The following is a 22,526-nucleotide window of genomic DNA, read 5'->3' as shown; positions in this document are numbered from 1 at the left end:
TGGGGGAATAAACTCTGCTTCCCTTCTGACCAGAAGATCTTGTCACTCAAAGGAACCATCATTCCCTTTTTCTGCAGGTACATAGGATTCTCAAACACCTTGGCTATGGTCACTTACAAGCCTGTTAAGATGATTTATTCACCTTATATCTGGTCCAGTTCCTACCCTCACATGCCCTCCATTGGCTTGCGGGGGAGTCAGGATGCATGCAGGGGGAGACGAGGGGAAATTTTTCCATTGGGCAAGCGGAAAAAGTTGCACGGACAAAACGTTTGTAGCAGGGCAGCACTGAATTTCACTTTACCTCCTGTGTTCTGGAAAGGCAGTGTGCCTGCTACAACAAGGTCAACGGTACATTGAGAGCAGATCCAGAAATATGTATGAATACACATATATTAACTGCAGAGGATAGCAAACTGTCTTACGGAAATTGGTTGGCGGGACTTCTGAGGTGCTAGTGCATTTATTAGTAAGTAACTTTACAAGCTGTTAAAACAAATTTAACTTACTGACACAAGAAATAAGATCATTAAATCTTTCCTTAGGAAAGACAGGGTTCTCCAGCCCTCGGAAATAGAGCTTCAGTACTCCGGCAACTGAGTTGATGTCATGATTACTTTGGTCATCTGCCAAAGGATTTTCACCTGCAAAAATAAATCAAGTTAAATACTTAATATAGGCATTCTAGCTGAACAGCATTTTACTACCTAGTAGGATCCTGAGCTGTATTAAATAAATAATGACTGGTTTAGTTAAGTCCAATCTTCGATTAAAGTGAATGTAAGAGAGTAAAATAAACATTCCTCTTAATTCCATAGGCTAGGCTTGAGTCATTAGCTGAGAATAAAAGTTTATTGGGTCAGACATGCAATACTCAATCTATAGGGTCTATTTATGGACTAATGCACCTACTCAAAACTAGTCCCACTGAAATAAAGATCTAATACGCTTGAGAAAAATGGTCTGAGGATTGCAGAATGCGTCAAGTAAGTCTTTGCAACCATTTGTTCAGTCGAGTCACGTACCAAGCTAATATAGATGTCTTCAAGGTGCACATCTTTCTTAGCGCCGGAAAAAGTAATTAAAGAGATTTCAAGAACATGCGGACTGCTGTGTATTGTGATGAGAAAATGGATTCTAAATGCCATCCCCCAGTGGAAAAGATCGAGATTTCAGACTGTAAAATGTGTTTAAAAGGGGGACGCTAGTAGTTGAAAGGTTGTTGGCTGGGTAACTGTTTTCAGTTTAATTAGCTTTAAAAACTAAAGCAAGATGCTTAGCACTTCACTGCAGCTGATATTTGAGAAAGTTAACAATTTATATTGAATTAATACCTAGACTTTTTTTAAAAAGCGACAAACGCTGTAATATTTCCTCATAGGTAGGTGCCTTATTTGTATTCTTTGAGGCACCTGCTAAAAACTGTTCTGTTTCAGCAAGCCTGCCCCAGATATGTAAATAAAGTTGACAAATATTTTAACCTGTAATTTCAATCTATTATGTATATTTTTAAACCGCTGTTTTTCCGTATTTTAATTTTGTTTTTTATTGACAATTTAGAGCCAACGTATATTTTGTATTATCTGCAAACCACATGGCGGTTTTATTTCTTGGTTAAGCGGCATATGCATTTCACTAGAGTAAACATCTAAAGTTTTGTTCGATTAAATAAATAAAAACACGTAAGCTCCTCCACTCCCTTGATCTTTTTTGTTGCTCCTTTTCTGTATCTTTTCGAGCTCTACAATATATACTTTTGAGGCGAGGCAACAGGAATTGCGCATAGTTTCTCCAAGAGTGGTTGCAATGCTACGACACGAGCAGTTTTGTTTCTGATCTCTTTCCTAAGGTAAAGGCACCCCTGACCATTAGGTCCAGTCGTGACAGACTCTTGAGGTTGCGGCGCTCATCTCGCTTTATTGGCCGAGGGAGCCGGCGTACAGCTTCCGGGTCATGTAGCTAGCATGACTAAGCCGCTTCTGGTGAACCAGGGGAGCACACGGAAACGCTGTTTACCTTCCCGCTGGAGTGGTATCTATTTATCTACTTGCACTTTGGTGTGCTTTCAAACTGCTAGGTTGGCAGGAGCTGGGACCGAGCAATGGGAGCTCACGCTGTCGCGGAGATTCGAACCACTGACCTTCTGATCAGCAAGTGCTAGGCTCTGTGGTTTAACCCACAGCGCCACCCGCGTCCCTGATCTCTTTCCTAATGATCCTTTTAACACGGAATGTTTCAGTGGGAACTGTTGGAATAAGAAACGAAGGCGGTCACTTGCTTTGGCTGGAGGGGGGGGGGGGAGTAGCTGTCTTAAGTGAGCAGATGAGTGTATGACCTGAAGCTTCAGCAGTGAAAAAGAGGCATACGTGCATGAAAGGAGAGAGTAGCTAGAAGTGAAAAGAAAGTGGTATTAATATTAATGTGCAAAAGAAGAACTGCGTAGGAAAGAAGTGGCATGGAAGCTACAACACAAGTAAGGTTTTGTGGGTGACAATTTTACAGAGATTTACCCATGCCGCTTAACATGTAAGGTACTGGAAGCGATTATTACTAAAGTCTTTGGCTGCTCACATGACATAGTAATAATTTAAAATGTACAGTTTGTACAAGGACTTCCACTTGCACGATGGAAGCCCCGCCTCCTTCTTGCTGCCTATTTCCTGAATCTATTTGGGGAATCTGAAGAAAGATTTGGGGAATGGAGAGAGGAAGGAGAGGCAGTTTAAGTTCCACTGAAAAAAGTGGGAAGTCCTTGTGCAAGTGGGACAACTTAATTTCATTTAACCCTTAATAATAAGGAGGGCTTAGCCAAATTCATTAATTTTAAAAAATGGTTGCGCAAAAACAATCCAAAAATAAGTGTTTCAGCATGATTTAATTCTTGTGTACTCCTGATTTGGAGACCTGAACTGATCTCCCCCCCACCCCCTTCATTTTATTTAAAGGACTGACTTTTCTCCATGGATCTACTTGAATGAAAAAACAATCTGTAAGTGTCTGGCTGTAAATTAAAATGTGGGCAGCCATATCCCCAAAGAGGGCACAAGTTATTATACTTTTAAGTAACTTTCACAGTTCTGTCAGTATCTAAGATAATTGCTGGAGCCCAAAGGTTCAAATCCTGACAGGGTCACACACTTAAATTTCCATGTTGACTTTCACAATCGATATTATCATTTCAGTATGCATACATCTGGAAGATAAAATTCCTGAAGCCCTTCTCGCTATTGTTGAAAGCTCCTTGTTCCTGAAAAGCTGGAAAGGTTCTAGCTAAGCCCTAGGAAGTGTACAATATGCTGAATTTATGAATGGGATCATTTTTTATTCTAGTAAAAGTCATGTCTGGAAAGCCCCTTTGTGGGACTTAACCCTAGTCCTAAGCAGAGTGTGAAAGACGTTAAAAGAAAGTCCATACCTTGCCCATGGCTGGCTTTGGATCTGCTGAACCAGTATGCTAAACTGCTGCCACCTGAATGTGTTGTACCCATGAATTGCTTACACTCCTTCTGCAGTAATCTGCACGTTACCCTAAGGTATTACAGTATCCGTATTGCTGAAACAGCCCCACACAAGGACAGAGATGCAGAATCTGTCAAACGGGCCGCCGTCCGACATATTTGCTTATCAGGACACACCACTGTGGGCAATAACGATTAAGTTTCAAGGAACGGAAGCATTTCTGTGTGGTTAAAAGGTTTAGAACGCTGGCTCTCATGTTACCGAAATGGAACAAAATACAATTATGTATGCATGGCAGAAAATATAATTACCTCTCTCAAATGAATTTTTAATATCATTGACTTCCACCTGGGAGCCAGATACTCTGAAAATGCCCTGGTGCTGGAGACCTGAAAAACAAGAGCAAGAAAGAAATATGCGTCATTAAATTGGGTACCAAGTTATTTCAAATCTGGAGGAAATACTGACTTGTTACTGATTTATTAGACATATAACCTGTTTTGTTTCTTTTTTTAAAAAAAGCAGTTTACACCATTTTGAAACACAATTCTGACTTCTAATGCCACAATTCTCACCATGTCTACTGAGAAGTCAGTCCTATTGAATTCAGTAAGTGGAGTTAGGACTGCAGCTGTATCCTCCTCCTCTCTCCTGACCTCCTCTCTTAGCTTGCTCCTGACCCTTTTCCCCTGCCCATTCTTCGCTTCTGCCATTATATTGTGTACATTCCATTCATAATTTCATTATTTTTGCTGCCTTTCCACAGCCTCACTGTCCCTGTTGTTTTATGAATGTGTTGTTCCACACTAGGCTTTATTCTAGAGCTCCTCACACTGCCATACTGTGAGCCTCCTTAATGCTGGATTAAAGCTTTACGACCTCCCTAGCTGTAATTAGAAAGTGACTTCAACATCAGAACAAAGCATAATTATTAATAAGCACAATATTCTGAAGAAAAAACAACTAGGATAAAGTAAAATTGAATTTTGGAACTCACCATACAAGTTGATAAACCGGATACAGCTTTCTACGATGAGGGGAATTACTTGCCCGGAGTCCTATGAAGGAAGAAAAATCACCCAAAATATACCACAAATAATATAAGAGATTATCTCTGCAAATAGGAATTATCACTATTAGGAATCAGCCTCAAACTCATAATGATCTGTAAACACAAACCTCACTAGAACCATACTCGTTCCATAATGCATTTGAGAATCAAAGGCTTTATCTTAAAAAAATAAAATCTTTCCAAACTGAATTATCTTCCTCAGTTTGTCAGGAGCAGAAAGTAATGCACAGCCTTTATAATTATGCATTCTGTATGTTTTTCTTGAAGGCAGCTGACCAAATGTGATTGCAAGTACCTTAAAAAAACTGGACTCTTTGCTAACACTGACAAGGAAACCAAATTGAAAATAGAGAATCCTGACTTGGGAGCATGAAGAGTTGTCAGCATCTTTTTCAGAACTCCAGTTCAGATGTAACAACCTTGATCTAATAAATCTTACCAAGAATTAATGTGCTTCTGTGTTCCTCCTTTTTCTTTCTTCTTTTGCTTGTGTATTTCTAGGGTCTCTTAAACCACAGTTTAAGAACCACAGTTTCCTGTTACACCTGAGCTGGGAAACTGTGGCTTGACCCCTGTTTATTAATCAGAATATAAAACCAGGAGCAAGAAAGATGTATGGAATCTTCAAAGATGAAGAGTATGCAGGCACTAGTAAAGGTAAAGGGACCCCTGACCATTAGGTCCAGTCGTGGCCGACTCTGGGGTTGTGGCGCTCATCTCGCTTTATTGGCCAAGGGAGCCGGCGTACAGCTTCTGGGTCATGTGGCCAACATGACTAAGCCGCTTCTGGTGAACCAGAGCAGCGCATGGAAACGCCATTTACCTTCCACCGGAGCGGTACCTATTTATCTACTTGCACTTTGACGTGCTTTTGAACTGCTAGGCTGGCAGGAGCAGGGACCGAGCAACGGGAGCTCACCCCGTCGCGGGGATTCGAACCACGACCTTCTGATCGGCAAGTCCTAGGCTCTGTGGTTTAACCCACAGCACCACCACTCAGCCTAATACAGTCGTACCTTGGAAGTGGAACGGAATCCGTTCCGGAAGTCTATTCGACTTCCAAAACGTTCAGAAACCAATGCGTGGCTTCTGATTGGCTGCAGGAAGCTCCTGCCACCAACCAGAAGCTGCGGAAGCCCCATCGGATGTTTGGGTTCCAAAGAACGTTCACAAGTCAGAATACTCACTTCCAGAGTTGCGGTGTTCGGGAGCCAAAGTGACCGAATGCTAAGGCATTCTGGATCCAAGGTACGACTGTGAACCATAGTTTATTAGGTTATTACACTTGAACTCATCCTATGTATTAGATTACAAATGTAGTGCCTTATGCCTTGTATTAGTTTTATGCCTTAGTATAATTTATGATGATGCTATACTGCTATGACATATGGCCCAAATAAATAATAACAGAAAAATTTACTCGTAATTAATTAAGCAACTGCTTTGGCCCCTGGGCCCCTGTAGCCTAGGGCTGCCCTCGCTTCAACATCCTTGCAGTCCTAAGAGCATCTTCATTAAGCTATTCAAGGGAAATCAACAGCAATGGTATAGTTTTACAAAATTAATAAATGCATATAGAGAGAGAGGGAGGGAGGGAGGAAATTTATATAAACCACATTCACCTTTGCAAAGCTGCAATATGCAAGGAATGTAAAGCAACCCCAAGGGTATTGTTTGCAGTAAGAAATTTCAAGATTAAAATGAATGTATCGTTAAATGCATTTCCATGGCATTATGAAATGGTTTGCTAAAATTTCACATTTACCTAATTCAATGCAATCACAAAAGCTGTCATAGATTTTTTCAGTCCCTTTACAGGAAATAACTACAAGAAGGAATCCATTACTCAAAGGTTACTATGGGATGACATGAACTGAAATAATGCATTTACCATTTTGTTAATAAGAAAAATGTTCTCACAGATGATCCCTGGGGTTTTCCCACCACCCCTGGAAAGCCCGGTGTGCTTTTTTAATGGGCAAATGCCAGGAAGTACTAAGCACCAGCCCCTGCCCCAATCACTATGAGTTCACCCCAAATTTCAGCCTCCTACAGCGGGTTTTGTTATCCAAGCAAAGAAGCAAACAAGATGCAGGAGGGTCTGCCTAGACATAATTTGGCCTCAATTTGTCAGAGTATTACTACAGCTGTTCTCCTGCCGCTGCTATGAAAACTACATAGTTAGTATTCTGGAAGCATATCTGTGTTCTGTCACTAGCTCTATGGGGGAAAGCAATTATCCTCTCTCTTTTTCTGATTAATAGTTTTCGCATCCATTGTCTCCTAATGTTTTTTTACAATGTTTGGATTTTGACTTTAGTACAAGAAGGCCAGGATAATTTTACCTCCTGGGTATTAGAGACTAGTCATATGCCTGCTATTATGCTTCCGTCTATGCTTTAGTAGTTGAAATTCCTGCATTGCAGGGGGTTGGACTAGATGACCCTGAGGGTCTCTTCCAATTCTATGATTCTGACGGCTAGCATGTTGATAGGGTGCCTGTACCTTGTACGGACCCCAAAGGGAGCAGACAATGAATCTGTGTGTGAAAAGAAACGCTGCACATTCATCCTAGGGTCTTTGTAAACAGAGGCCAAATCACTCAGAGTAATTAATGAACACAGGCTCATTTCCTTTACTGCAGACACTTCCAGGTGCTACAACTAGCAGATGAATAGAACCAAACTGGAAATTAGAGAAGTGACACTAGGAAGGTGCAAACTACTTTGGAGTTGCCATCACAAGTTTTTGCATGATGCCTTCTGATCCTGCCAGCTTGTTTGGACTAGCATTAGTTGGTTAAGAAATCAGTACAGCCCCCGTGTGAATGACAGGTGTATGTGGCATGCTGATGAGCCACAAAACTGATTGGAAGAACGGCTACGGTCACGTCCAGTACCTTAAAATCCTACTGAGAGCAATGGATCTTAAAAGTTCAACAGGGTATGCGTTTATTTCAAAAGGATCCCATATTATTTGGAAAGATGACCTCCCATTTGTCCATCATGCTGCCATGACAAAGGGATAAAAAGAACACATGGGCCAGAAAGCACATAGTAAATGCATACCCTGGATCCAATCGCAGCTGTGAATGACTTATGGTTAAAAATATATAGCTTGTTTTATAAATTGCGAGAAGATCCGTATACAAAGCATGGCCTTTGTTTGCTTCTTCTAAGTAGTAGTGCTTTATGTGATCCTACAAGCTGTTTGTAAGTCTTTACTGGGTTTAAAAAGCAAGTTACCGTGCTGTGCTGTGGGGACAGGTAGGCAGTTCTGGCATTTAGGAAATGGTAACAAAAGCCAGCCTGCATCTGTCAACTTCCTGCACACCTGCGAAAGAGGTACTATGGATCTAGGAGGTTTCACCTTTTATTGCATAAAGTGGATTCCATCAAGACATTAGGGATAGCTAATTTCTCTAATTTAGAGATCCACTAGAAAAACACCAGGAAAGTGTGACATGCCCCTCTCATTTCTTAATGCAGACAGTCCCCAATAATCAAGAGATGGTAATGTTCAATTTAATAGTACCTGATGCCTTGTGTGGGAGTTCCTTCGCCCTCGGCTATAAGCGTTATCAGAACAGGGGGGGAAACACAGGATGAAGATGTAAATACAGCAGTCAAAAAATAAACAGAACTATACTTTAAGTAGCATAAGGAATTCCTGAAAACAATATAAGCATTGGGTTTTCAGAACCAGCATGTTGTAACATAGTCTTTTGAGTCAATCTGAGCAACACATTAATCAGAAAACGTTGCATACCGACAAAATTTTTTTACCTTATTTTAATAGACTGAAAATGCTAATCATCCTCAGAATTCTGGTATTCCTTCATCACTGTGTATGTATTGTGGGTATATTTGTCCTGACTCCAAGAAGCATTATACTGAGCAGCTAGGAAATAAGACCCCCCAGGACATCTGTCTCAGCATAGTATAACAGACCATGGCCATTATGGCAAGGTGTTGAAATGAGTTGCTCAGCGAGCAAGGTGAATGATCCCAAATCACCATTAAACAAATTGTATTTCTGAGATTTAGAAGGAAGACTTTGTGGTCTGAGAGAAGGGAATATATTTATTAAGCAAAAGATAAATAGTAACAAAGCACAAAATCTGAGAGGATGTTAAGGAATTCAATAAGATTTGCATATTAATATTCATGGTGGGTGTAACAAGAATGCAACAAAGGTGCTAACATTAATAGTGCATATATATTTTTTGAAAACGTATGGAACAACATTGCACTCATCATCCACAACATTTATTTCCCCTGCTTGTGAACGTTATTATCATTACAGCTTTTTGTAATACAAACCACGTAAACAAGTTTCACTGTCTTACCTTGTAGTCATATATTCTGCTCTATGACCTAAAAGATAAGGGAACAATAACCTGAAAATGAATGGAACTAAAAGTGGATTTTCTATGAAACTATACATATACCATCTAGTTCCTCTTCAATCTTCAATTATTTTTAACTGCACAAGAGTTATACTTGCATGCCAAGGGAACTGTTTTCCCACTTCCAGCGTTAAAATGTTCGAAAAGCAAAGCTGGTATGTGAAGCTGCTGTACTAAAGCTTCTGTCTTATGGGAGTAAATAGTTTGTTTGCTTGCTTGCTTGCAAGTAAAACAGAACAAAATTTCAAGCAATCTTGAAGGCTTGCATATTTTAATGAGCTAGTCAAAGTTTACATAAAGAGAAAGGGCTGGCAAGGCTGGAAGGCATATTGCCAAAGGCCGTAGAGTTTAAAAATGCATCGTCCTTAGATGTAGATGTAGTTATGAGAGTAAATATTTAAATGTGTGCTGCATAAGAATGCTTAACTGCATATTATGTAATATAAACACCTGGTGCACATCTGCCCAACACGGTTACTATGCTCCTTCATGCATTTCAGGGGCCGCAGCACAGCAGTTCCGCAGCACTACCACTCATGAAACAAATGGAGGATGCACAGCAGAAGAAAATGTTGGCTTGCCCCTAGGACAGGAAGTTCAATCACACATGCATAAAACAGATCTGTAGTTCAATGTGTTCTCCTTTACCAAACAGATGCTAGTTCTATATTATTCTCAACAAGCACAATCAAGGCATGTGGGTGGCAGAACATTTAAAGTATCAATTTTCACTCTTGCATTTGCTGCAGTTTCTGCCAGAAAAAGTTTAGCACATGTGTTATGAAACGGTGATTTGAAAACAGCAATCTATCTGTGCTTTTGAGGGATGGGATGGTTCTAGTTGCACTAAAACTCCGCTCGACCCACTTTTGAAATAAAGGCTTCCATTAGCGTGCAAAGTTGCTAATTGGGCTCAGAAACAAGTATCCAGCCTGTTTCATAACATTTATGATTTCACATAAAGGGAAATGCCACCACTTTCTCATAAGCGCGGTATTATCTGCAAGGTTGGCGGGAGAGGAAAATAAAGCACAGAACCAAGCAAAGGGGTTGGTCTTAAAAGCTGCTAATATATATTTGTGATTCTTACAGCCTGATCCTGAGCTCTGCTACGGAGAAAGCCAGAGGATATGACTATGCCGAGAGCAGAAAATATAGGCAGGCACGTATTACATTCTGTGGGTAGCAGATATTTATAAACTTGTTTTTGCAAGCCTGCAACAGCCTGATTATTAATCCCACTGAAAAGTATGAAAGAGAGATTTTCTGTGATTCATGATAATACAGGAAATCCCACTGTTACAAGAATTACTCTACAAGGAGTACATTTTAAAATGCAAGGCACATTTTCTCAATAATATAATGAACAAACTGATAATACCATGCTGGTGCATAGAAAGTTTATAATGCATTCTGTTCATAATGAGGCACTATTTCAGCCTACAGGGAAGTAGTTAATAAATTCGGCAGCAGAAGATGCAAGGTAATGCTATTAAGAGACAGAGATACCCAGACTCCTAGGAGTTATAATTTAGAATGTTTCACACACAAAATAGGTCACATATGACCTTGCACAGTGGGCTGTCTAATTCTGCCAAAGAAAGATTTCTCCATTTTCTGTTCTATTCACCCTGCCTGGGTTTTTTTTGTTTCATTTTTTTTTTGAAACAATGCCATGTACTCCCCCAACCCACCAAAAATACAAGCCAAATTGAGACAATCCAGTACATAAAATAAACTGGCTTTCAGGTCTCTGTCTGGGCTTTTATATTTTGCTTTGCTTTTGTTTACTGGAAAAGGAACCAGAATATTTCCTAACAGAAGTATAGATTCTGTGATTAATCTACTATGGTTTCAGGACAAGCCAGGTTCTGAAACCATCTTTTGATTCTGGCTTGTTTATACTAACTGTAGTTTAAACAGGACATAGTTTCCTGAGTTTAGATATCATGGGGACCTGTCGTTAGTTTAAAAAAAGGAAGCGGATGCATTCAATCTCTTTTCCATATTTGCTAAAGAGGAAGAGGGGCAGGGAGTATGTGAGCCTCATGATCATTCACATAGCTTAAAATCATGGCTTCTGGCTACATCTGAACCATGGATTTAAATATACGCATTGTAAATATTTTAGCAGATTTATTCTGAGGTTTATTCCGATTCATTTACCTTCTCCAAGTGTTCGCTGCAGTAAATCATGCTTTGCTTGGAGCTTTGTGATGAGATTACTTCCCTCCAGATACTCTCTGAATTTCTGCAAAGACACAGATCAATGCATTTCGCATCTGAAGAGGTGCTATCTACATTTCAAGAACGTTGGGGGTGGGGAGAGCGTATCACATGGAAAGCAGGCAACACACCATGAAATAGAACTGTTCCGTCTCCTGCTGGTTCGCTCTTCTCTTCGCAATGCTAGGCTTGCTCAAGTAGGTCTCAGAAACTGTTGACTTCACAGACTCTGTTGAACGACTGTGCTGGAAACATTCAGAAACGTCGTAGTCCTCAATGGTGACCATATCTTGTATTGTCTGTAAAGTAGCTTCAGTCGTCTTCTTAACCTGGAGTTAAAAAGGTGCATTTCTTAGTATCAAGTAGAAAAACAGACCAAGTATGTTCCACCAACAGTAGGAAGAAGGGAGCTGCTGAGTATACTTGTTACAGGTGCTACATAATACTTGTTTTGCATTAGTAAGAAATCCGTATTTTACTATGGCAGTGCCAAAACATGGAATGCCTTTTGACATCAGGCAGCCCCCTTCACTTCACTGTTCAGGCAAGCCCACCAGGAGACTTAGATTGCCGACATGTGTTTTATTCTCCTTTTTAGCTTATGGTCGATTTTAATTATTTTTATTGAGTGTTTTAAACAGCTGCTTTCAACTGTTTTTATTGATAATGTTATTGTGTTGGGATTTTTTCGTGAGGCTTTTCCCCTTTGCAATCAAGTAGTTAAATGCATTTTATGAGATAAGTGCAAAAACTAAACAAACTAGTTCCTGAGAGCCCTTACAGTCGTACCTCGGGTTAAGTACTTAATTCGTTCTGGAGGTCTGTACTTAACCTGAAACTGTTCTTAACCTGAAGCACCACTTTAGCTAATGGGGCCTCCTGCTGCTGCCATGCCGCCGGAGCACGATTTCTGTTCTTATCCTGAAGCAAAGTTCTTAACCTGAAGCACTATTTCTGGGCAAGCGGAGTCTGTAACCTGAAGCGTATGTAGCCTGAAGCGTATGTAATCCGAGGTACCACTGTATATGCCTGTGCTCAGTAGGCCCTGGGCGATTTCCCCTTTGAGACTCTCCAAGCCACCCTGGCAGCACCTCCTCCGTGTGTCTCCCTGGTGGTCTGGCCCTCCCTGCCACTTGTGAGCTTTCTGGGAAGGCCGCTGAAGGAAGAAGCAGAAGGAGAGGCCTACTATGGAGCTGCCAAGCGCTTCTCCTTTTCGCTCTGGGTCCTATGAAAAGGAGGGAAGGGAAACAGCACTGGTCCACCCCACCCCCTTTTAAAAAAAACTGGCCCTGAAAGGAGAAGTGCAGGGCCAGGTGTCTCTGAAGGACCCAACTGGGCCTGCCAGGCAATCTGGCCTCTCTCAGGGCTACAGCAGCCTCCCTTTGCGTGTTCTGGGTAGCAGGGCAAGCAGCAATCTGCTGAAACAAAAGCTGATTCAGAGCCACCTGATCCAGCGCATCCCCTTTCAGGGCTGTTTCCTTGAAAGTGAGTGTTACTTTATTCCCCCCGTGGTGAAGCGGACATGCCACCTGCATCTCCTTTCCTCCAATGGCATCTGGCCCCCAACAATGCATGTTTTGAGCACGACACTAAAGTCGCTTCAACCTTCCATGCCGGTGTTTTGTTTTGTCTCCTCCCGGGAAGGACAGTGGCTCAATGGACGAACATCCCCTTTGCACGTGGAAGATCTCAGGTTCGATCCTGGCAGCTCCAGGTAAGGCTGGGGAGGTCCCTTGCCTTAAACCCTGGAGAACCACTGCCAGTCAGAGCAGGGAGTACTGAGCTATATGGAACAACGGTCTGCTTCTCTATATATGTTCTCCTTTTCGGTGCCAAATAGAATATTTTCAAAAATCTTGGGGTCATGGCTAGTAGGCCCTGATATTTGTCAGACACTATGTGGAGTGCCAACACAACGCCTGACGAGCTGCAGTCCATCTTACCTCCTCATTTTCGATTTTCAATGTGGCCAGTCGTGACTGAAGCTGCTGATACCTAAGCATGAGTTCCCCTTGGACTGGCTGCTGGACACTGACCTGAGAAACCTGAATATGAAATATCAAACAAAGAGATTAGGTAAAAAAAATGGGGGCGGGGGGGGAGTTCACCAACACATGTATCTATGATTCTGCTTGTATTCAATGGATCACTTCAGCAATTGTCAGGACAAAGGATAAAATAAGTGATGCAAATTATGGTGCCTTACTTAAAGGCAATAAATATTCAAACCAAACTAATGGAACCTGCAACATAATGTTGCAGTGTGAAGTTCTCCCTGTTCAGGATTCCAGCCACTGCATTCCACTTCCCACCTGGTGTTTCTTTACTCCCTTAGCAGTCAGTCAGCACTGAGCATGCTCAGTCTTCACTGGGTTGTTCTGTCCAGTCAGTGGATTTGTTCCATATATTATTATTATTTATTGAATTTATATACTGCCCTATACCTGGAGGTCTCAGGGAGGTTCACAGAATAAAATCAAAATATAAAACCATAAAATACATAATCAAAAGAAAACCAACAACCCAATATCCCCCCCCCAAAAAAAACCCCGCATGTTTTGAAAGGGCATAGGATGTCAATCAAATCAACCAAACACCTGGTTAAAAAGGAACGTTTTTGCCTGGCACCTAAAGGTGTATAATGAAAGTGCCAGGTGAACTTCCCTTGGGAGAGCATTCTATATACGGGGAGCCATTACAGAGAAGTTCTCGTGTTGCCACCCTCCAGACCTCTTGAGGAGGAGGCACATGAATAAGGGCCTCAGAAGATGATCTGAGTCTGGGTAGGTTCATATGGAAGGAGGCGGTCTTTGAGATATTGCAGTCCTGAGCCACTTAAGGCTTTATAGGTCAAAACCAGCACTTTGAATTGGGCCCTGACATGAATTGGTAGCCAGTGTTGTCGGACCAGGATAGGTGTAATATGCTCAAACCGTCTTGCTCCGGTGAGCAACCTGGCCCCTGAATTCTGCACTAGCTGAAGTTTCTGAACCATCTCCAGAGGCAGCCCTACATATAACACATTGCTGTAATCTAACCTTGAGGTTACCAGAGCATAGAAAACAGTAGTCAGGCTATCCCTGGGTGTAGCTGGGCCACCAGCCAAAGCTGATGGAAGGCACTCCGGGCCACTAAGGCCACCTGAGCCTTCAGCGACAGCAAAGGATCCAGGAGTACCCCCAAGTTATGAACCTGCTCCTTCAGAGGAAGTGTAACCCATCAAGAGCAGGCAATCTCCCACCCATCCGGTCTAGGGAACCACCCACTAACACTGCCTCAGTCTTATCTGGATTGAGTTTGTTTGTTGGATCTCATCCAGTCCATTACTGAAGCAAGACACTGGTCCAGCACTTCCACTGCCTCACCTGCAGATGTACAGGAGAAATAGAGCTACGTATCATCAGCATACTGTAGACAACGTACTCCAAACCTCCAGATAACCCCACCCAGCGGTTTCATGTAGATGTTAAACAACATAGGGTATAGGATTGAGCCGTGTGGAACCCCACATTGAAGGTTCCATGGGGCTGAAAAGTATTCCCCAAGCAACACCCTCTGGGAACAACCATCCAAGTAGAATTGGAACCACTGCAAAGCGGTGCCAACCACCCCTAGTTCAGACAGTCGCTCCAGAAGGATACCATCGCTGATGGTATCAAAAGCCGCTGAAAGGTTGTGAAAAATTAACAGGGACATGTTTCTCTTGTCAGGGACAAAGGTCTCTCGACAAAAGGTCATCGTACAGGACGACCAAAGCAGTTTCTGTGCCAATACTGGGCCTAAACCCCAACTGAAATGGATCTAGAAAATCAGATTCTTCCAAAAGCACCTGGATCTGGTCTGCAACCACTCACTCTAGAACCTTGCTCAGGAAAAGGAGATTGGCAACTGATCAGTAGGTAGTTAGGTTTTCCAAATCCAGGGAAGGTTTCTTAAGGAGTGGTTTTACCACTGCCTCCTTCAAGCAGGCAGGGACCACCCCCTCTCGTAAAGAGGCACTGATCACCTCCCTGGCCCAGCCAGCTGTTCCCTCCATGCTGGTTTTTATCAGCTAAGAGTGGCAAGGATCTAGAGCACAAGCAGTCGCCCTGACAGATTCGAGCACCTTGTCCACATCCTTGAGCCTTACCAACTGAAACTCATCCAACACAACAGGACCAGACTGTGCTCTGGACACCCCATAAGATTCATCTGCTATTACAGCAGAGTCAAGTCAAGGTTTGGTGGATGGAAGCAATTTTATCCTCAAAATGCTTTGCAAACAAGTCACAGCGAGCAGTGGCGTAGCGTGGGTTGTCAGCACCCGGGGCAAGGCAAGTAATTTGCTCCCCCTAACCTATGGATTTGCGCCCCCTAACCCCCAGATGTTGCGCCTGGTGCGGCCGGCCCCCCCTGCACCCCCCACGCTACGCCACTGACAGCGAGCTACCGTTGGTTCTACCACCTCCTTTGGGCCATCCTGTAAAAGGCCCCGTACAACCCGGAAAAGCTCTGCCGGACATCATAATGAGGATGCAATGGAGGCAGCAAAGTATGCCCTCAGACTCTCAGCAGAGTGGCTCCCGCTGGGATGTATGGTTGTTACTGTGTGTTTATGTGTTAGTTTGTACATACGTTTATGAGATAGCCATATAAGAAAAAGAAATAGCAGGAATGACAGCAATCATATGGATGTGTAAAATGGAACTCTTTTAGGCATGTGTATTTGAGGCACAGATGGGGAGTTAACAGTAATAATCACCATGGACACATAGGCAACACCCAACAGAGCCACATATTTACACATCTATAACAGAAATCGGGATAAAGCTCTGGATATTGGTTTCATCTTTTTCCCAGCATCGCTTGACATGGCATGGAAATTTGCAGGTATAGAGTCTGACTAAAGGCCATGGGAAGACACAAAAAATGAATATGTGTACTGTAGGAAGATGGTTCTAATACCGTCTCCAAGTTTCCAAAAAGTTGTATGTTAATAGCCAGTGTCTCACCATACTTTTGAAGATGCTCAGGGACACTCTAGAGAAACATGAGCAGCATAAGAATGCTATAAAAACAACTTTCCTCTTGCTCTGTTTGTATGCCGAAAGCTACTTGGCCAAGCTGCAGAGAGTTTACCCATGTTGTGGCAGATTTCAATGCGCAGTAATGAAGGGTTCATTTGGCATGGGATTTGTTTAGAGCAGCTGGCAAATTAAGTTCTACACAAAACATTCTCTTGGTGCAGTTTGTTTGCTGATCTTCTTGCGTCTGTATGAATAATGTTGGCTCTCGTTTTACCCTAACTAGACCCTTTGTTTGAGTGGATAAAAGCTAGACATGAACAAAAAGGAAATCAAAGTTCACAACAGAGGGAAGTGCTCATCCAGGCACAAACAAAAATTTTGTTTGGATTTTTATCCTTTTCTGTCTATGAAAAGTCAACAGCTACTGACCTCGTCACCCATATGGGGCTGGAACTCAAATCTCATTGGAGGGCAAAAGGCTGTCGGATACATTTCCATGAATCTCTGCTTGTCACTTCGTGGTTCCAAATTGTCAACAGCATTTTCAATGATGTCCAGACCCTCGTGTCGAGAGGTTTCAAGGTTATACTCTGCAGAGAGATATGTTCTTAAGGCTCTGTTCAGGCTTGCATGATATCCAAGATCGCAACACTAACAGAATATGAAGGAGAAGAAGTTGTGTTTTTTTAAAAAAGCAGAAAGCAAATGTCAGCAGTACTATCTAATGAACAAACAAGCACTTAATAAGAGAAACCATCCATAGTAAAAATATTTATCTTTCAATGGGCCTGACAAAATGTTATTTAATCTTTACCATAGTACAATTTATTATACCATTTTGAAGACAGAAAAGTTGGGTCACATGGAACTGCGCACTATAATTGTTTGTTTATTTGATCATTACATTATTCCAAATTTATCTTATCCTTCTAAACAGTTTTTTTTATTTAAAAAAACACAATTCTTGTATAAGGAATGAGAATATTTAATGAAAATGGGCTACCCATTGTATAATGCATGCCTATTACCACAAGAAAAACTTTAGGAGATATGCTCAACCTAATCATAACATATAGCATATAGACCTGCAGTACCTGTGCATAAGGGAATTGTTTACAAAACACTGTGTGTTTCCCACACAAATTGTAATATTCATTGAATATAATAATAATAATAATAATAATAATAATAATAATAATAATAATAATAATTTATTTATACCCAGCCCATCTGGCTGGGTTTTCCCAGCCATTCGAGCCGACTCTGAACAGAATATTAAAAACACAATAAAAGAGCAAACATTAAAAACTTCCCTAAACAGGGTTGCCTTCAGATGTCTTCTAAAAGTCAGATAGTTGTTTATTTCTTTGACATCTGATGGGAGGGCGTTTCACAGGGCATGCGCCACTGAGGTCGGCACCAACACTCTGACTTGTGCTTGGAAACGTACTGGGAGCCAATGTAGGTCTCGATAATAATCTAATGGAACTTTAGTTAGTATTAGTTTGTCCAGATGTTAAGGGATGCCCTTCAGCAACAAACAACTGCTTCTCCAAAAAAAATGGCTTGCTTCCCAACACAGCATGAAGAAAAGAAGCACCTGCATTTTCAGCAGTGTGCACCCGCATGCTGTGTGTTCACATTTAAACTGTAATTTAGTGTAAAGGTAAAGGGACCCCGGACCATTAGGTCCAGTCGTGGCAGACTCTGGGGTTGCGGCGCTCATCTCACTTTATTGGCAAAGGGAGCCAGCGTACAGCTTCCAGGTCATGTGGCCAGCATGATTAAGCCGCTTCTGGCGAACCAGAGCAGCACACGGAAACACTGTTTACCTTCCTGCCGGAGCGGTACCTATTTATCTCCTTGCACTTTGACGTGCTTTCGAACTGCTAGGTTGGCAGGAGCAGGGACCGAGCAATGGGAGCTCACCCCGTCACGGGGATTCGAACTGCCGACCTTCTGATTGGCAAGTCCTAGGCTCTGTGGTTCAGCCCACAGTGCCACCCGCGTCCCTGTAATTTAGTGTAGCTCTGCTTTAAAGTGATGTGTGAATCAGGCCACAGTCTTAGGTCCTTCCAAACTCCTGACTCTAATCAGAGCAGGATACTTTAGCGTCAAACAATTTTTTAGGCCCATGGGCACATCTGGATTTTTGAACAGTAGCTGCCTCCACTGGTCACTTCACTCTCTCCTAGATAAGCCTTGCCCCAGAGGGACAGAAAAAGAGACAGTACATGCACACACACGTACACAACTGTTTTCAAGGGATCTGAGTTCAAGTTAGATCCAGCAGAATTAACGCGAGCTTTACCCTAATGTGACCCACCCTAACCATGTCAAGGCCAAGGGGGCAGTGAGTAGGGGGCTCAGAGGCTTTGTGACCCCTTCATGTAAGAATTGCATGAATACCAGCTACTTACATCAATCAGATCTGAAAGGTCATGAATGTAATACTTGAACACAGTGCCGTTTGTTGCTTCAAGGGTTAGAAGATATTCATTTCTGGCTTTAATGGATTTCAGCTTGTTTTCAGAATATTTTGCTTGACGCTGAGGGGGAAAGAATAGCATTAAAATATGGTAAAAATGCAATAGTTATCTCACTTAGCAAATTCTAAATGAATGACTGTTGTTCAAAAAGTAACAGCAAAATGACTACATGGTCAGTATGTATTAAATTGCTGCTGCTTTCCAAAATATCCTTGTATGTTGCTATTTTCAAGTCTCCATTGTGTATGCCTAGCTTCATTCTGCCGTAGATTTAAGATCTAATCATAATATAAAACAACAAAAGCAGTAATGGGAGTTCCAATCCCCTTTCAAGCCAACCTCCTGTTGACTGGCCATCCTTACAACAGATCTATGCCCCCATCTCAGAAGAATATTAGAACTACAATTCACTAACTTCAAATGATTAAGTGGTATTAATGGATAAATGTACTTTTTCCTTCATCTTTTCAATTTTCTTCACAGAGCTGCGTCTCTGGTGTCTGTCCTCCAGCCGAATGTGAAAAACAGGATCTCCGGACCTCCCAATTTGCTTCTCTTCCTGTTTTTCAGCTTCCTTTAGTTTGCTTTCTGCACTGATGCTTTCTGTATGATACATATGGTAGGTTTTCATGACCTATGACAGAAGAAGTTAAAGGTGAGCTTAGAGAAAATGAATTATTACCTGTTTTAGTCTTTGGACTCTGGGCAGGCTATAGATTTTTTTAAAAAAAATCCAAGTGATAAATGAAACCTCTAAATGGGCACCAGCTCAAACACCTGAGCAGCTTATGAGGAAATAACCTAATAATGGTGGGGCTCAGAGAATAATTCCCTATGTATCTTCACTATCTACCTTGATCAGCAAGGCACACATGGTTGATCGCAAGAACTGCATAGCTATGACCAGGTTAACAGAGATGAGTTACATGCCATTCACGTCTGTTACTCTGAAGCTAGTATTTTTCTAAGTTTACAGAGGTGAGTAGTTTTCCCTCCCCTCCTGAACATTATGTTGTTCCCTTCTAGTAGAGAATCATTACCCCAGACTGCTTAAATAAGGACACTTTGCCCCTTAATTCGAAATGCCCAGGCAAGTATAATAACCCTTACAAAATTACACTTATGAAAATTGCCTCTGGGAGCTTTTTGGCTGAAGAGAGACAAAACTGTGTAAATAAGTAAAATAAGGCAGCTGGTAGAGACAAAAACAAAAAACCTGACAGATAAGGAGCACAGTGAAAGGAAATGAAAGTACCTGCTGTATTTAATTTGTTAATTATACAATAAAACTCAACATTTTATCCTTTTCAGAAAATGTTTTGAAATCTTAAAAGTAGGAACAGCTACATCAAACGCGTGGAAATCCAAGGGCTTACTTTAAAAGATAAAAAGGAAGTGTATAAAATACACTCCAGTACATTTATGGGCATGGTTTATTCAGGAAAAACAGTCCCATCGTTTCCAGACCTTGGGTGATAAATACAATTTTAACAAATGAGACTTCCAACAAAATCCTGCAGGGTCTCCATACCTCCTAGCAGGAGTGTTCTTGTTCAGGGTTTCTGCAACCACACATGCCCACCTGCAAGTATTGTAAGCAAAAGGAGACCAACTACAAAATACGACATCTCTTTCCATTGTCCTCCAGTTATCTGTTTTTCTTTTCCAATTAACGGTCAACCATTCTGTAGCTACTCAGCATGATCAATCCACATTGGGCAGGGTTTTTTTGTGCATGTTCTGCCACATTAATATGAGTAGTAGTAGTAGTTCTGCATATCTTGGAGGTCTCCTAAGTATGTTGATTTATCCCTATTATTTTTGCAGTGGTCCCATCCTGGCTCCATTTTCTGTCTGCTCCCAACACATGTTTGCTCCTAGAGGAAGCCATGGTTGCTTTCTGGATTGGTTTTCCCCATCCCCAAAAACCACATGGCCTTTTGTGTAACTGCTACAGGCCAGGCTTATTTGCTGCTGTTTGTTCACTGTATCAAGCCTGATCATAGGTCAAAGCAGTGAAACTAAATGCATTTAAATGAAAATAAAATCCATTGAAATACGTCTTGCCTAGTTACTATGCACTGTGCTTGGCTTCATGTTGTAGCTCTGCTTTCACAAGTTCAAATAAAGCCCCCAAACTGAAGTGTTTTCCTATTGAATGAATAAGCAAGACGACCGTGAGAGGATGGACTTGAAGAACATGCATATCAGAGTGTATGCTTGAACACAGATATAAACAGAGTAGCCTTTCAGATCAATTGTGCCAAGAGACACAGTTCACTTTTTAGAATATTAAAATCCTGCAAAAGGCCTGTGGGCCTTTTGCAGTTTTTAAAAATATTATTAGGAAGAGGTGGATTTTGGAGATACTTTTCATTCCATTTGCATGCTTCACATGCTATTTAGCTTTTTACTTTTGTACTGAACATGCTGCAAGATCACTTTGTAGTCCATCTCAAAGGATGGGATTTTTGAGCTTCAGAGAGATGCAAGACTTTCAACTGCATAAAGCACCCTTCAGCAAAAGGGAGATATTTTTCAAAATCAAAAAGGCTTTTCATGCTCCAAAACCATGTCTACAGGAGGTGGGAAACACACCAGACTCCAGTGACCTCGTCTCCTTTAACCTGATCTTTTTTTCTTAAACATATGACATCCATTATCTACTGACTGCAAGTGTGTGACTAAATTCTCATGTCAGTGATGTCAGTGATATGACAATTCATTATCTAATAATGAGGTGGCTAAAAATGAGCTGCTGGCATGGGGAAGTAGTCAACGCATGACCCATTAAAATGGCTTTTCTTCAACTTTCAGTCTGCACTGAGGCAAGGAGAACTATTAGGCAGCTGTCAGTATCACCATTGTGCCGGTGGGACTGTGGAGGGCATGGATCTCACTGTCATGTGTGCAGTTGTGCCAATGTCTTGGAAACAAAATTTTGGAAACAAGTAATTACAGAAATCACTATACTTACTGGTAAGAATGTGATCCTGGACACTACACTATGTATTTTGTCTATTACCGATAAAGGCACTGCAGTTAATCGTATATATTCTGGAAGTTGCTTGATTAGAAATCACTCAGGGCTGAAAAGAATCTTCATATTATACCTTACATCAGTGTTTCCCAACCTTTTCCTGACTGTGATCTCCTTTCGACCTTGTTTCCTTCCTGTGGCGCCCCCCATGGGTGTAGCCAAGAGGGGCAGCTGCCCCCCAGTAAGTAAAAATCAATACAAATCTGAGGTTCTGACCCCCCCAAACAAAAGCCTGCTCCCCTAACAAAAATCCCGGCTATGTCCATACGCCCCTTTCTACCAGCAGAATGGTAGCTATTTAAATGATTTGTTTTTAAATGGAACATGTTTTATCTATAACTTACACAATTTATACAAAATACAAATACATAAAATAATAAGAGCATAATGAAATATTGTTGAATCAGAAGAACATAGAATCACAGAGCTGGAAGGGACCTCAAGGGTCATCTTTCTAGTGCAATGTAGGAAACTCAGCTGAAGCATCTATGACAGATGGTCATTCAGCCTCTGCTTAAAAATCTCCAAGGGGGAGAGTCCAGAACCTCCCAAGGGAAGATCCATCTTCCATGTATTATAAAAAGTAAACACTTATTTGACCCCAGTTATCTGATGCAGAGGGGGAAAGCTACAGAAGCAGTCCAAAAGGTGCACAGGGAGTTCCGTATATATGTGAGAATTTTAAAAAGCAAGCGGTCCTTACTGACCTGGTGCAAAAAGATCTTGTCATCCAGAGGATTCCCGGCTGCCTAGATAAAATATTATAGCCCTACACATCCTTACCTGGGAGTAAGGCCCACTGAACTCAGTGCAGCTTTCTTCTGAG

At 41.7% G+C, this 22,526-nt stretch overlaps 1 protein-coding gene and 1 long non-coding RNA gene across 2 annotated transcripts in view; one reads left to right on the top strand and one right to left on the bottom strand.

The window, feature by feature from the left end:
- SRGAP1 (SLIT-ROBO Rho GTPase activating protein 1) overlaps positions 1-22,526 on the bottom strand; it is a 120,820-nt gene that overhangs the window by 15,148 nt on the left and 83,146 nt on the right. The window contains exons 5-15 of the mRNA XM_081928005.1: positions 19,112-19,294; positions 18,592-18,720; positions 16,601-16,822; positions 13,109-13,210; positions 11,297-11,494; positions 11,106-11,190; positions 8,880-8,907; positions 8,066-8,099; positions 4,457-4,517; positions 3,771-3,848; positions 510-644 (exon numbers count right to left, since the gene is read on the bottom strand). Coding sequence (XP_081784131.1) covers positions 510-644; positions 3,771-3,848; positions 4,457-4,517; positions 8,066-8,099; positions 8,880-8,907; positions 11,106-11,190; positions 11,297-11,494; positions 13,109-13,210; positions 16,601-16,822; positions 18,592-18,720; positions 19,112-19,294 — 1,255 coding nt within the window. The remainder of the gene's footprint in view (positions 1-509; positions 645-3,770; positions 3,849-4,456; positions 4,518-8,065; positions 8,100-8,879; positions 8,908-11,105; positions 11,191-11,296; positions 11,495-13,108; positions 13,211-16,600; positions 16,823-18,591; positions 18,721-19,111; positions 19,295-22,526) is intronic.
- Positions 13,124-21,465, top strand: LOC309379209. The gene is made up of 3 exons (XR_014172408.1): positions 13,124-13,241; positions 19,144-19,279; positions 20,488-21,465. It is a non-coding gene; the product is annotated as an uncharacterized lncRNA (long non-coding RNA).

The sequence above is a fragment of the Podarcis melisellensis genome, assembly GCF_964234715.1.
Source record: "Podarcis melisellensis genome assembly, chromosome: 10".
Classification (NCBI taxonomy): domain Eukaryota; kingdom Metazoa; phylum Chordata; class Lepidosauria; order Squamata; family Lacertidae; genus Podarcis; species Podarcis melisellensis.
The sequence above is the reverse complement of the archived record's forward strand: the minus strand, read 5'-3'. Positions and strand labels throughout refer to the sequence as shown.